Source organism: Rhipicephalus sanguineus, chromosome 4, assembly GCF_013339695.2.
Source record: "Rhipicephalus sanguineus isolate Rsan-2018 chromosome 4, BIME_Rsan_1.4, whole genome shotgun sequence".
NCBI classification, from domain to species: Eukaryota; Metazoa; Arthropoda; class Arachnida; order Ixodida; family Ixodidae; genus Rhipicephalus; species Rhipicephalus sanguineus.
Window position 1 is genome coordinate 9,206,005 of NC_051179.1, and position 15,930 is coordinate 9,221,934.

The following is a 15,930-nucleotide window of genomic DNA, read 5'->3' on the forward strand; positions in this document are numbered from 1 at the left end:
AAAGCATATCTTCAAAATAAATGTGTGCTTTTTCTAAATTCACTGGTGTTCATTAGTGATTCGAGTGATTTGCTTAAAGTGTGCTATTTCTAGCCTAGCTTAGCTTGTTCGCCAAGTATGTCGATCTCGGTGTCCAATCCTTGTTACTGTTGCTGTGAAATAGTGTATTTTTATGCAATTGATACTTTTATATATATCATCATTGCTAATTATGTACTTTGTCCACCCCCTCCCCTGCAATGTCTTAATGGCGCTGAGGGTACTGTAATAAATAAATAAATGAACTGAACGATTCGATGCGCTGTAACTTTAATTACAAAATTATGCTGCACTAATAAGTGTCGTTGCGTAGTATGAGCATCCTTCAAATAAAAAAAAAGTATTCCAGTATCTGTATCGCCGTAACTGTATTCCGGAATACTTTTTCGTCTTATTGCAAAAGTATCTCCAAAATATCCCGTTACGTTAAAGGCAAATGTATCTCAACATCTGTATTTTAGGCTTCCAGTTCATGTATTTCGATATCTGTATTCCGGAATACTTTTCTGGGTATCTCTGCCCAGCCCTGCAAACTCATGTGAAATGTTATCTAGCTACAACACTGAATGAGGCACGCGCGTGCGTATGGCTCTGGTGTTTTTGCCTCCAATCATATGAGAAAGGTTGCGGCTGCATGAATCTCTAAGCATGCTGGATTGCTTGCCACAAATAGGAGAAACCGCTTTCGTCGTGCTTCATAGGGTTATGTGTACTAAACGGGAATGTAAATTTGACATCCTTGTCGTGTGAAGCGCGGCCCGTTTTTATATCCAAACCTACAATGAATGAAGTTGCACGCATATCTTGCAGCAAAAATATGTTTCTTTGCCGAAAGTACGCGCTAAAGCCCATTCGACGCAAAACGATTCGTTACCTTTTACAAAAGCAGCGTGCTCGGCCCTCCTGGTTTCCATATCGGTGGCTATAGCAGACGACGCCGGCAGTCAGTATAAGACATTATGGGGAACGCAACGTTTTTTTCCTTCTGAGCAGTTATTTAGCATTTCCTACAGTCAGTGACGAAGCCGCAGCAGTATTTTACTGTGTTCGTCAAAGTGAAGTGCAGCAATAATAATAACAAAGCAGACGCGAAAGCGGCTGAGCGGGAGAGGGCTGGCGAAGCAATCCAACCTTGCACGTCACAGGGATGCCTCCGCATGGCGGTTCCCCCCGTGGGAAGATGTGGGCGACTTTTTCAAGTTGTGAGAAGGAGTGTGCATATAAGGGATCACACCTACTCTGCAGCCCGAGTACTCCGAAACTTCACGTCTGTGTTCTTTGCGAGACTTTTGGAGAATGCGCTCGGCTACGGAAACCTATACAGTAGAACCCCGCTGTTACGTTCCTCACTGCTGCGTTTTCCCGGCTGTTACGTCGTTTTCCGGCGGTCCCGGCATAACTCCCATAGGATACAATGTATTGGGAACCCCGCTGTTACGTCGTAACTGTCGGACCGTTCCCGTATGATACGTCGCGAAGTGCGCTCGGAGCCGACCGAGTGACTACCAAAGAGAGCGGCCATGGTGCATTTTCACGCAGCTTGGCCTCGTTTGACCGTAATATTAGGCGCATAAGAGGCGCAAGCAACAGAATCTTTCAATTGATGCAAACAAAAGCATGGCCTTCGAGATTCAAATTGCAAAGATGGCGTCTATGACGTAACTGCTCGCAAAAGCAAGGCCTTCGAGATTGGCATTCACTACCCTATTGAAAATTCCTCCACCATGAGGAATGGTGGATTCCACCATCCACCATGATGGTGGATTATGGTGCTGGAAGATGGTGGCACATGGTGTATGCTGGATGCTGGAGAACAACGGAGCGTAAAACGGCTCTACAGCGTCGGCACCATCGTGCCTAGCCGTCACGCATAAATAATTGTATAGAAGGCGATGTAAAAAGCACTAGTACAAAAAAAAGAAAAAAAAAACCGTATGCAAAAAAAAAAAAAAACTTCCGCCGTCGAGAATCGAACGTCCGACCTGCGGATCCCGAGCCGAGTACTTTACCACTACGCTACGCTGACACTCGCTTGGCGTCTTGCAAAATGACTAGTCAACATACTAATACACCGTTTGGCTTCAGCTTTGTATGTCTCATACTGGAGACATGCGATCTTCAAATCCTACTAAAATTTGCGTAGTTATTAAACGCAGACAAACTGCTGCCGGTAACGAATGGCACGTCGATAATGGCAACAGTGCTAACTTTCTTTTAGAATTCACAACGTAACTCGAAAGAAATATGTCAAGTGGACCGAGGAGCGCGAGTATAGTCAACCGGGTGTTACTGCGAAGTTTTAATAGCCGTTTCTCGCTTTTTCCAAAGTGCGACATGTGCAGAGGCTTTCTGTCGACTCTAATCTCATTCGATAAATACGCGTGTACAATTGATTGAGTATAGTGATGTTTTTTTTTTTTTTTTTTCGCGCAACGTACAGCGCAGCCGTGCCAGCGCATTGATCTGACGCTGTATCAATAGCTACAACTGCATAACAGCTGGGCCAAAACAAGTGCAGTGCGCGGGAAAAATATGCCATCATATTGGTTCAGTAAGGCGTACGAATTGACAACTCTATGTTCTCGCACACGTGTCAGAGAAGCGCCGGCGAGTGCGACCGGCGGCGGTTGGTGACCGGAGGCGTTTGCTGGAAGCGCGTCGCATTTATGGTCATCGCTTCTTGTGCGGACACCGCACACAAGAAAAAAAATGCTTCATTTAGGTTAGCCGATGCCACAGGTGTGCTGTAAAGTCATTCGTACTTACCGGAATCGTGTATACTGAAACCATGAGCGCCGATAACACGTAGACGAACTCGGTCGCTACGCTATGCCTAACCTTTGGTGGCGATCTTGGTGGCGATCATGGTGGTAGAATATGATGGTGGTAGTCATACTTGGTGGGGATTATCTCGACGCAGGCCGAAGGTAAAAGTTTGTGCATTTTAGCTTTGCATGCATTTTCACTATTACCTTAAAGTGCCGCTGAGGTAAGTGAGTGTGCAAGAATTGCCAGAGTTGCGTTTCAAGCGTGACGGTATCAAGCGGAGGCTGTTTTCTGGTCTCCCCGCTGGAAGGACTCATTTACTTCTCGGCAAACGCGCGGCGATGTAATATAGTTACTGCCGCTGTTCACACCGATACTTCTACACTTGTAAACATCAAAATGCAGCAGCACATCGCGGATGTAAACCTGATAAGTACGTGCGTAACATGTAAACATTCACGCTGCTGTGCTCCAGAAAACCTGTGGCGGTTATTGGCGCCGCATGAATAAAAAAAATAGTGCTGGAAAGCTTAATGATCGGTGTTGGCTTCTTGGAACTGCACATATTTCTGCACATTCAAGAGGAAAACAATAGAACTGACAGCGACTTCTCATAATGTCACGTTCATTTCCACCATGCCACCGTCATCCACCATGCTTCCATCCTGCCACCGTCATCCAGCTTGTTCATCAAGTCATCCACCAAAACATGTTTTGCTCGCCACCATCAGCCAGCATTTTCCACTTAACACCAAAAGAAGCTCGCCACCACCACCACCATCTGCCACCATTTCTTCCACTCTCGCCATCATCAGCCATTATGGCCACCACAGCTTCCACCACATCCACTATTCTTTCCACCTTGTCCACTATTGTTTCCACCTTATCCACCAAGATTTCCAGCATCCACCAACCCACGATTTTCAATAGGGTATTGACAAAAGCATAGCCTTTGAGATTTGTACTGCACAAACATGGCGTGTATGACGTAATTGCTTGCGAAAGCAAGGCCTTCGAGATTGGCATTCACTTCTGCCATCGCGTTGGCGTAGACCATAGAGTTTCTTACAATAATACCTAGAGGGGAATCTGGCGCTAGTGTCTACGCGAGCTCCTTGAGACGCGCTTCAACCACCATGGGAATGATGGGAAGTACAGGCTTCGGATTTGCTTCGGATGGATTAGGTTCTTGAGATTCGCGACGCTCGTTTGCCGAGTGTACAACAAAGTGATATGAAGTTAATTCCAATTAAAACTTGCTTAATTCTCTTGTATGTAAAACTTATTGCAAAAAGTTTGCGTGACCGTGAGATGGAACTGAAACCTGAACAAATTCAACCACCAGGGTATGCATTACTCTGCAACTGCGTTCCAGATTTGGCATCACCAAATAATGAATTACTTTTGTACAACACTTGAAAAGAAACACGCTTGTTTTTCCCTCGAAAGTACGCATTATCTATTTATGGAAATAACAGTACTGTATTGAGTGAGAAACACTTAACGTATCGTCTGCTGCGATGCCAGGTGCGTCTGTCCAAGTGGTCTGTTTCCAACGCATCTCTCGTTTTGTTGTGACGTCGAGTCAGAGGAGCGCGACGGTGCGTCTACTTAGTTTCGCCGTCGTTTTGCAGCTGATTTGAACGAGTTTTGATAAGACGCGCTTATCAAACAAACGTGAACTCGATGCAGTTTGCTGCACTGACATGGGACGCTGCATCTGTGCGCAGCAGTGAGTGCACGACGCTTTGCTAAAACTGTCAAATACAACCTGTAAAGCTGCAGCGTCGCAGCAAACCAAGAGATCTAGCGGTCTTCAGCCTCCTTGAACAACAAAGGCGCTGCTTGAATGCTTTCAAACGCACCCCACTACCCACGCCTCGCGAAGAACGAAACTGAAACTGTAGAAAAAGATCCGTAGACAGTTCGCTAGCTAACGCTATCCAATCCGAAGCCTGTACTTCCCATCATTCCCATGGTGGTTGAACGATCGCAGCGCCAGTTTCCTCTCTAGGGTATTGTATGAAACTCTATGGCGTAGACTCATCATCATCGTTATTTGTCGGAGAACGGGAGGAGTTCGAGCTGGTTGGAGCTCGCATGGTCGTGCGTGCGGTTCGCGGTCGGACTCGCCGCGCCGGTCGTGATTGCGTGTGCTTAGTTCTTTCATGCCTACAGCTGTTGGTGTTAAAAAAATCACATACGTTGATAACATTTCTGTGGATGAGGCCGTCCTAAGCTCCACGTTTCTATCCATCGACGAGATCGCGGCTGAGCGCGCCAATTTTCGTGCTGCTCGTAAGAATTGAAATAAAATTCTGTACCACTAAATATTTTGCCGTTTTTTCTGTTTTTCGGCTCTTGCGTTTCCCGTCTCTTACGTTTATTTCCTCCGGTCCCTTCAAAAACGTATCAGCGGGGTTCTACTGTAACAGAATTGGATAGTCCGCGTCGGTTAGACGCTTGCTTTCGGTTTCGAAACTGGACGCCATCTTGTGGTGACACGATTTGGTCAGGGCATTTTTAAAACACAAGTTTGCGATGCCCCTCTTAATGAGCTTTGAGTGCGCGGAAACGAACGAAAGAAGAGGCTTATTCGCTCGCGGCTCATACCACCAGCACGTGTGGGTTTCTGAGAAAAATAACCTCATGTCCAAAAACCGAATAGAGCCCCCTTGTGGAAGTTCACAAGTGACTTCCAGGGGCGCAAAACATTCCTTAATCGCGGGCAACACCTCATCAACCCTCGTTTCTACGTCAACAGAAGTGCAGACAATTAAATACAAGAAGTCGTCGACAAAGCAAAAGACTTTGCACACTTTAACGTTTAGTAGCGTTTTATACAAGGTAATGCTAAACCAGATAAAACCAAATCGCTTAGAATGGGTGCTATACACGAACCGATACACACGCAATTTTTTTTTTTGCAGATACAGTGCGTTGTTTCAACAAATAAAAGTGGACGATTAGTAAAACGATAAAAGTGATAAAAAATGACTCATCGACAATGAAGCTTCGTTTTGAAAGCGCGTGGCGCCATATCCATCAGTGGAAGACAACAGAGCACCGTGAGGAATTGAATTATACCAATCTTTTATGTCTACCGAAAAGGCTTGGTAGCCTGTACGGGGATGGTCCTTCAAGGAACCAACCACTTGATCCGAGTTCCTAATCAAGAACGGATCATTCACGGGCAAACAGTTAAGCTTGACTTGAAGAAAGAAAGCGACTGACTTCTGCCAGGTGTCATTTTCTGATACAATTACCCTTAAAGGGACGTCTGCTTTGTGGGTTTTAACACTAAACAATACCTGAAAGTGACATCGCTTGCTATCATTAATACTCTTCCGCAACTTATCGAGATTGTGCCTGCCACAAAGTTTTTTACCTGCGCCTTAACCTTAGGTAAAGCGACATCATCATTTCGTTTAAAAACACGGGAGGTGGCCTCGTCTGCCTTAGCACAAAGGTTAGTGAATATTGTGACTGTAGGTTAGTGAATATTATGACTGTGCCTGTAGGCAAAACGGCGAAGCCATCTTCCTTGTCGGCGGGTAATACACGGCTGCGGGTGCTACCCTGATCTGTATAGTTGCATTGTTATCGGCCGTTCTAGGGATCGGCTCAAACGTGAGATAAAAGATGCCGAAGCTATAAAAGAATTAGGACACTTGTGTGTGAGCTCGTCATCGATTTCCTTGTCGGAAAAGGAGATGACGTTCCTTGGACACGTGCAAGATGAGTTGTGCTTTCTCACGGATGTATAAAATAGGTGTGCATGGCACGAAATCAACAGCACCTATCTCTACGTCTGTGTCGTGTTCCTTCTTTTATGTACCGCGCTAATACACGCTACGTTCATGGATGATCAACTCGTCCGACCAGCAACCCTTGCGGTACAGTATTCTTGAAAAAAAGTGCGCTCACTCAACGAAGACGACAGAAGACGTCTTCGCGCAGTATCTGTGTTCTTCTTCTGTCGCCTTTGTTGAATTAACGCACTTTTGTTGAAGAAATAAACAGAGGAGGCCTCAAAGTGTAGGCTTGGAGATGAATATGCAGGAGACAAATAGAACGCTATGTGGTATGCGAAAGGACGAGAATTCGTGGTAGGCAACGGGACCCTTGAAACAGTAGAAGAGTATCTCTATCTAGGCCAAATATCCCACTCATGTATATCAGGGCTGGGCAAAGATACTTTGAAATCGTATCGCGATACGATACAAGATACTCGGGCAAGAAGTTTTTCAGATACTGATACAAAATACTTCCAGATTTATTGTATCCGATACGATACTTACCGAAGTATCTTAAGATACTTCGATACATTTGAAAATTTGCTGTTATACGTCTATATTGTGAAGCAGCAAATGCTTACAAAATTGTTTGCTTGAAACTTTCCTAACCGCGATCAACTATGATTAATTTTAAGGAAATATCTGTTTCTATCGCAAAATTTCTGTTTTTCTTGCTGAATGTATATTAGTTTAATTCCCAAACAACTTATTAGGAACATGACAGCTCTTTACACTCTGCGCTTTCAATGATTCTTGCTTGACACTGTTATAATTGATGGGAGTCGCTGCTCTGTTTGCCGACCAGCGAGCGAGTTGCCATCCAATTAAAAATTTTCAGTAAGAAGCCTACGCACGATGGCCCAAATACCGCTGTACATCTTAACATGTCCGTAAGTGTATTACCTTTTAGGGGCGAAGCTCCTTAAGGCGGCACCCGTTCGTCCCTCGTAGTCGTAGTCGTAGTAGTCGTAGTGCGTAACCAGTCTTACGCTTTGACCTCCAAGGTGGTGCAGGTGGGAGATTTTTCCTGTGCGTTGTTGAACAATAAAGAATTCGCAGCGTGCGCGTTAACTAAAAGCCGAATTCTTCTGTCTCTCATTCCCCATTAGCAGCCATTGGCATGTTCCAGTAGGAAACGTTAGTAGAAGTGTAAGTGTTAGCTAAAAGCCGACTTCTTCTCTCTCTCATTCCCATTAGCAGCCATTGTTTACCTCCAAGGTATTGCCTGGTGAGATTTCTCCTGTGCGTGATTAAACAATAAAAATTTTGTTCAAAACGCCGTTGATTGATGAAATAAACCAACGAAAGACGCCAGATGTTTTGTAAAAGCAAAACGAAAGAACGCCAGATGTTTCTAAAGCAAAACGAAAAGACGCCAGCTGCTTAACGAAACACGCCAAATGTTTTCTAAAGCAATGGTTTTCTAAACAATGAAAATTCACAGCGTACATGTAAAATTAAAGTGAGCTGCAAGTCGTCATAACTCATCGAACCTTTAGTATAAACGCGCCCGATCTCACGTCGGTGATGATGTACTGGGCAGAATTCACGGAAGATTCACGGTTTACCGATAAACCACCGCAGCTTCGCCCACTCATCATCATTCACTCCGTGGATATGCTGTGATTTTTCGCGATACCGGATCACCCGACAGGTGTAAAGCTGCAATAACGCTGGTAGCGACATTTTAGGGACACATCGCGTTTGTATTGAGGACATAAAACTGGAATATTTTTTCGTATTTGACTTATCTGATGGCCTACAGCGTTCGTTAGAACCGTATTCACTAGCCTTTTTTTAGATGCGAAGTATCTTAAGGCCGAGCTCAATCCGGTGGTGGTGGTGTGCGGCGTGACCACCCTTACTGCGCATGCGCATACCCTCTCCACACACCTCCTCTCCACTCACCCTCTCCCCTTCCCCTCTCCACTTTCCCTCTTTCCACTTTCCCTCTCCCCTACCGCTTTCCACTCTTCCTCTGAAACGCGGGCTAGACATGCCGAAATTCTCTCGTGCGCAACGCCGCGATGAGCTCGAGCGCATGCGCGTCCCCTCCCCTTCTCTCTCCTCTCCTACGCTGCCCCCCTCTCGCCCGCCTGTCGACCGCGTTCCCCGCTCGCCCTGTGAGAATTAACGGCCAGGCTAGATGGAAGATACGACGCGCGTAGCGTCCCTCTTCGCGTTCCACGACGCGAGGTCGGTAGCATGCCCAACGAACGCCAACGGAACGCGATCGTGCAAGTGCTCCAGCTTCGCATCGCCTCATGTTCCCCTTTAGCGGGAGATGGTGTAATTTTTTTTTATTTCGAGAGTTTGCCCAACGGCATACATAGTTAAATATACAGATAGAGGCCAGTTTCCGCTATATACGTCAGCAATGCTCTATGGTGGGGCCCATAGAGCCACAAATCATAATATTCACTAACCTGAAATGTTTCTTCTCTGAGAGTACTTGTGCTGCCAAGAAGCGTGTCAGACGTATCGCAGTGGCACAAAGCGTCGCAAGATACCACTTAGTCACACCATTGGCAATAATATTTCAGACTCTGGTGGTTTGTAACTGTCAAAAAAACTTTAAGGTGACATAAAAAGGGAAAACATATATATCTAAGTCAAACAGCAAAAGGTGTCCGTATAAGGAATCAGTGAACAAGTATGCAGGGCGTTTCACGTAACTGGGAACACATATTCAAGAAATGGTTGGAACGACTGAATGAGGCCAACGTTATATGACTTGCCGTCATGTGGCGCTCGTTATGGTATTTTTATATTGCGCTTAATTGGTTAATTAACTAACGTCTATTATGCGACATAATAAATATTTACCTGAGGTCCAAGTGCGTTTCGTCACGTCGCAGAGGGCATTCCAAAACGACCGATCCAATTTTTTGTGGCGACGTACTATCCCGCTCAGTATGAGCTACGTCACGCGAGCGCGTGGCCGAGCGCTCTGCAAGGTTGTATAGTGGCGCCAATCTTGGCATATTTTCGAGTTATCGGGAGAGAGTGTGGCTGCTCGTGCGAGCGCGTATCGCCCCCCACTTGTTGCTTTCGCCCGCGAAGTTATCATTTTCTAAGCTGATATCACCGCAGGTCAAAACGAGGGTGAGGGAGAATGCAACTGGAGGCGATGCGCGCTCGCAGGAACAGCCAGACTCTCTCCTAATAACTCGAAAATATGTCAAGATCGGCGTCACTGTACAACCTTGCAGAGCGCTCGGCCACGCGCTCGCGGGATGCAGCTCATACTGAGCGCGATAGTACATTCAGCGTGATTTTTCCCATCTTTTAAAGAAGGCCCGCGAAATATGAAAGAAATCCTCGAGACAGCATGCGCTTATGGACTACCGTACTACAGGGCTCTCAACCGTGCTTCGAGCGAAAGAGCCGTTGCGCGAACCGTCAGTCTACGCATCTCATTGACGATGGCGTTTTCTTGCCGGGTGCGTCCGTCAAAAATGTTGACACACTGTGAAGCCGATGTTAGAGCCGCGCCCGCTCATTTCGTCATGGTCCTGGCGCTGGTTATTTCGCTCGAAGCACGTTTGAGAGCGCTGCAGAGCGGTAGTGCACGAGGGCAATCACGTAGTCATTTTTCGCTGGCTTTCTTTAAACACCGGAAAAATCACTACGCAGCATGTACGTTGCCACAAAAAATCAGATCAGTCGTTCCCAAAATACCCTCTACAACCTTGCGAAGCGCACTTCGCCCTCAAGGGAATATTAAAAGTGTTGCATAATTGATCTTAGTTATTAACGAATTGAGTCCAATATAATAATACCTAACGTGTGCCAGAAGACGGCAAACCATGTCGTTATTTTTATTGTGTTGAGGCTAACCACTTGTTTGTTTATATTTGGTTCCAGTTACGTGAAACACCCTGAATAAACATCATACAGGCGGCATCTCTAAAAGCAATGACGGTTGAGCATGACCATCGTGAACTTAGATGTTAAGGTCAGAAGAGAAAATTCAGTGCCTATGGAAAGTTGCATAAAACGGCTCGTGGAGACGCTAGTGAGAAAAACAGAGTACTTGGTATTATGTTTCTCAAATCCCCTTCCTAACATCTTTAAAATGTTCCCCTGCCAATTCGATATTGCTATTTTGCTTAGAATTTTCATTGCTGCATACGTACGCAGACATTTTGTTACTGCATACTCAAGGCATGCCCGCATTATTTTACATTTGTCCTCAACATCGCCGTGACGTAACAGTAAACTCAAATGAAATCTACATATATAAATAGTAGGAATGACGATGACAGTCAAACAAGAAAATAAAGCAGAACGTTTTTTTTTTTTTTTTCGGGGGGGGGGGGGGGGGAGGGAGCAGGTTACAAAATATATAATGCAATGCGCAGACGGCCAAAAACAGAGGCCTAGATAATGTATGGAATGCAAACTGATAATAACTATAATAATGGTTGGGATTTAACGTCGCAAAACGAATTATGAGGGGAACCGTAGAGGGTTCCGGAAATTTAGACCACCTAGAGTTCTTTATTGTGCACCTAAATATAAGTACGCGGGCCTCAACGTTTAGCCTCCATGTAAATGCGGCCGCCGCGGCAGGTATACGATCCCGCGACCTTCGGGTCAGCAGTCGAGCACCATAACCAATAGATCACCGTGGCGAGTAGGATGCAAACGGAGGACACCAATGAGAGCACTTATGCCAACAATGAAATTATGATTAAAATAATTCCTTGAAATTCAGCAGGAATAATATAATACAGCTAGTACAACAAAATATCGCCTGTTGCGCTTGTTCTATTACATTTACAATCGGCACCAAAGGGTGCGACGGTTGTTAGAATCTCAATTTCATATAAGTCAATCTCATCGCAAGCAAGTCCAACCTACCTGCACGAGATCTTTCAAACTGCTGATGTGTGAAAGCCGCGAGACTAGAAGAACCCCATTCTTGCATTCTTCACACTTCGCAACGAAACACCACGCAAGAGAAACTTCGATAACGACATATGGCGGCATAGGAATTTTCGCGAAAGACGCCACACGCATTGTAGTACGCGGCACAGTACAGTGGCTACGAGCAAGTGCCATGGCACCGGCACAACTATAAAGATGAAAAACATCGAGAAAACAAAAGGTCGGCCGAGCGTATACGATCGCGCCACCACGTGACTCTGCTCCACCAATTGAGACGCGCAGACCTAATCGCCTGCCCTCGCTGGAAGACTCTGGCAAAAACATAAACGATTGTCGCTGTCATTAGTTTTCTTCGGGTGGCTTAGTGGCAGCACCATTAGCTTTGGAAGCGAAGTTCAGTGAACGTTCGTCGTTCCGCACGGTGGTGTTTCTATAGCAGTATCTTGCATCTTAAGATACACGATACGTTATTGGATGGATGGATGGATGGATGGATGCGAAACTTTATTATAAGCCCTGAGGTGCACGACTCAACGCGCAGCGGGCCATGTATCGGAAATATAGATACAGATACTCGTCTTGCGAGACGTATCGCGATACAGATACGAGATACCCAAAGAGTATCTGATAGTATCTAAGATACATGTATCTTTGATACTGCCCAGTACTGATGTATATAAAGAAAATCTACAGAAGAATGAGGATGAGCTGGTGCGCATACAGCAGGCATCCTGGCCAGTGACTGACGCATGTGGCCTAAGTGACTTCTCTGCACTTGAGCAAGATGGATTGCATCTTCCTGATTTATATCGACACCCCAACCCTCCCCAATTTTAAGGGGTCACGAACCACCCCTCGCGCTCGGTGAGAAAACACATCCTGCTGATAGCAAACGCTGCTATGAGCAAATCTTGCAGTCGTGCACGGCAAGGAGAGCTTGCAAGCGGAGCGCGCATTTTCTCGGGCGCCTTCCTTTCACACAGAGGCCCGTCCTCATTCTCCTCGGTTAGCGTGCTATTGGCCAATAGCTGACATAAATCAAGTGCGACATTTAGATCAAATGCGCTTCTTGCCACGGGGTGCCGCCACGCGCCGGCGCAGCTCTCCATAGTCTGCTAACATTACACATTGAGCCACACTCGGGCGCAGGAATCACAACGGGAGAGAGCGATTGCCTTTCATCACGCGCTCAAGGTCGTGACGCGCGCTGACATAACTTCTTTCACCCGTGCCATCGCTCCCTGCTTAGCCTCCAGCGCGCTCGTCGGGACGAGAAAAGAGAGAGGGAAACCCTTGTAACTCCACTCGTTCTTGACAGATCCGAGAAATGTTTGCGGCAGTGGACTTGTGAGGCAATAAACTCCGATACTGAGGCCATTCGATGATTACTTGGCAAAGTGGTTCGTGACCCCGTCAAAAGGCCCTGTCCACCTCGACGCATGAGGGTGAGGACTCCGTGATGGAGGTTTGCCCACATTGTCCGGCGACAAGGAGGAAAGGCTAGAACGACGTGTTTAGTCAGTGTTGGATATGCGCTCGTAGCCCCACCTCTATACGTTACGATATCCTGTCGGCTGCCCACTGCGTTTGCTTCCCTTGCTTCTTTGACAGCACTTCTGGCGGCGGGTACACTTTGGCTAAAAGCCAAGCGCCGGCCCTCTTAAAAAGTCTGAAATCAAAGCAATGAAGGTGAAAACATTGGAAGCTTTTCTATACAAGAGGAACTTATCTCCATCGATAAGTGCACTTTTCCAACACAATGTTGCTTCATAACGTTCAAACTAGACGCTTATAGCATAGGCTTTACCAATGTATGTGCATTACAAAAATGCCTTCGCTGCCGGCCTTATGGCATTTCTTTTATTTTTGTCTTCGTGTGCGTGTAAAGTCCTGCAGATGTCCCGTACAGATTTATGGGGAAGCACGGAGCCAGAATGGGTGTCATCAGCCAGGACTGCGACGACGGACAGGTGAGCTGGGTTCAAACATTCTAACCTCCACAGCTGTCCACCAATATGCGCAACTCTGTATAACTTTTCAATTTTAGTTTGGCCAGACCTTTAAAAATTGGCCCGTCCCCAAGTGTTTCAATTTGACCCAACCCCTAATTTTCAAGTTGTCCCAGGCTCGATTTCTTTAGAGCCAGCCCACCCTCAAATTTTTCAAGTCGATTCACTCTGAAATTTTCACGTTAGCCCACCCCCAACTTCGATCTACATACCAACACTCCCACATTAAGCTGGTCGATCCCCGATATAGGCTTCCCCATGCAATTGCTATGGAGTCCATTGTATTCCAAGGAATACAAGGCGTCACGCTTTTCTACGTTACAGACAAAGTTTTTGCCCCACTATTCCCGTAGCACTCGCCAAGAATGCTTACGCATTAATACCCTCCCTCATTCTGAAAGGCCGCACTATACACGCGGGAAACAAATAGCGCTCGCAGTTATGCTGTACTATAAACGTAGAAATGTTTAGTAATGCCTACCATGGCCGGGCTAGAGGGGAGGCGGGACGCGCGAGCACATCCGTGCGTGACAGCGTCAGCGAGAAGCTGCCTGAAATCTGCTGAAATTTTCCAGGATGTTCGAGTTTTTCGACCGAAAACCAGTGACACGAACATGTCTGTATTGTAACATCACCCACCTGAAATACGCGCAAGGTGCTCGGCGTCACGGAAATGAGCGAGTGCAATTTGAATGGCGCATCTACGCAAACTTTCTCTGCAGGTGGGACAGCGATGGGCGGAGCTTATAGGTTGCAACCGACTGTAGTTACGAAAATGAGCAAGTGCAATTCATTGAATGCCTGCCCCTGAATTCCATGCCCAGTCGGACCTGTTCCGTCATTGTTTAATGCGCAGAGTTATGGTGACACAGGTTTTTTACTATAATGCCGGCCCCTGATGTTGCATTCCAAGAACTGTTTGCTTCCCATCTTAGTCCCGCAAAGCCAGGGACAAAAGCACATCGCTTAATTTTAATTGTTGCATATATTGCTAAGCTTGTGTTCTCTTAGAAACGGGCGCGCGCCTATGCGTCAGTGAGATCCGCATAAACGTTGTAACGTCGTATACGAGCAAGGAGTACAATGTTGCAACGTAAAGGCTACACGCGACACTTTCTAATTATCTACTCACTGATTTCAGTACCGCATAGACGTAGACTACGGTGGCTCACCTGAGGAATACACCTGTACCATGAAAGACTTGCTGTGGTATGTGACTGTGGGAGTAAGTTGCCTCGAACTTATTTTTGCTATGTAATCGCGTTTACGGAAACAAAAGATTTCCATCCCCACATTTCGCGCACGCGACGTCACGTCAACTCCCTCCTTGTTCGTGCGGCGACCATGCCGATGAACCACTGCATGTCTGGGACCGCGATGGCTGAAGCGGGAAAGTGTTGGTGTTGTGGCTATATATATATATATATATATATATATATATATATATATATATATATATATATATATATATATATATATATATATATATATATATATATATATATATATATATATATATATATATAATTTGCCTCTTGGCAGAAGTAAAACAACCTGCTTGCTGCCTTTCGACGAAATTTCCCAGTGTAGACTTAGCGGAAGTTTGCGAAGACTACTCGATCCTCCTCGCGAAAGAGATCGCCGAGCGCGTTCTGTGATTTGTGAGCGTGTCATTACGTGTTGCGTTTAAATTACCGTTTAAACTTGCAGTCCTTACAATGCGATGCTTTTCTGAAAGGGCTGGTACCACTCAACATACAAGTGCAACCGGGTGAAAAATGGATATCGTGTAAGTACTGCGTCTTTCCGAACTCATTTAGGCGCTCGTGAATAAGCATGATTTTTGTTGGAAAGCTCATGCACCATATATTACCTTAACAACAACAACGGTGACATAATAATAATAATAATAATAATAATAATAATAATAATAATAATAATAATAATAATAATAATAATAATAATAATAATAATAATAATAATCAATCAATCAATCAATCAATCATTTATTTAACGTGCCCAGGAACAACCGTAAGGTCTTTGTGCTGGCGCACGCAAAAAAAAACAATAAAAATAAACAATACAATACAGACAGTTTTCAGAAATAAAAAGAGGAAAAACACGTAGACAGAGAGAAATGAACACAAAAGGGAAGGAGTAAAATAAGACAACACGAGAAATATTGACGGGGAATAAAAAATTAGATTGCATATATACAACTATGTGGAAATACTGAGAAGGGAAGACTTTGTACATTGTGCCACACTATGTCAAAACAGTGCAAAGCTCGGATAAAAACAATGATTGTGGGCTATGAAAAACGTCAAGATCAAGAAAGTTAACATTATAGAGACTTTGTATTCTGTGAACGGTAGAGTGTTGGAAGAAGCAGGCGGGTACATGAAACGGTCTGTTCTCTCTGGTTA

The 15,930-nt window shown here is 45.4% G+C and overlaps 1 protein-coding gene across 7 annotated transcripts in view; it reads left to right on the forward strand.

Annotated features, from left to right (window-relative positions):
- The window catches only part of LOC119389343 (uncharacterized), a 59,029-nt gene that overhangs the window by 21,594 nt on the left and 21,505 nt on the right, over nucleotides 1-15,930 (forward strand). For 4 of the 7 annotated variants that reach the window (XM_037656559.1, XM_037656560.1, XM_049414399.1 and 1 more), the window contains 3 exons: nucleotides 13,384-13,465; nucleotides 14,646-14,729; nucleotides 15,243-15,293. In XM_037656559.1, coding sequence (XP_037512487.1) covers nucleotides 13,384-13,465; nucleotides 14,646-14,729; nucleotides 15,243-15,293 — 217 coding nt within the window. Of the gene's footprint in view, nucleotides 1-5,748; nucleotides 5,874-13,383; nucleotides 13,466-14,645; nucleotides 14,730-15,242; nucleotides 15,294-15,930 lie in introns of those variants that run through there. The other 3 variants (XM_049414401.1, XM_049414397.1, XM_049414398.1) reach the window with 3 other exon arrangements.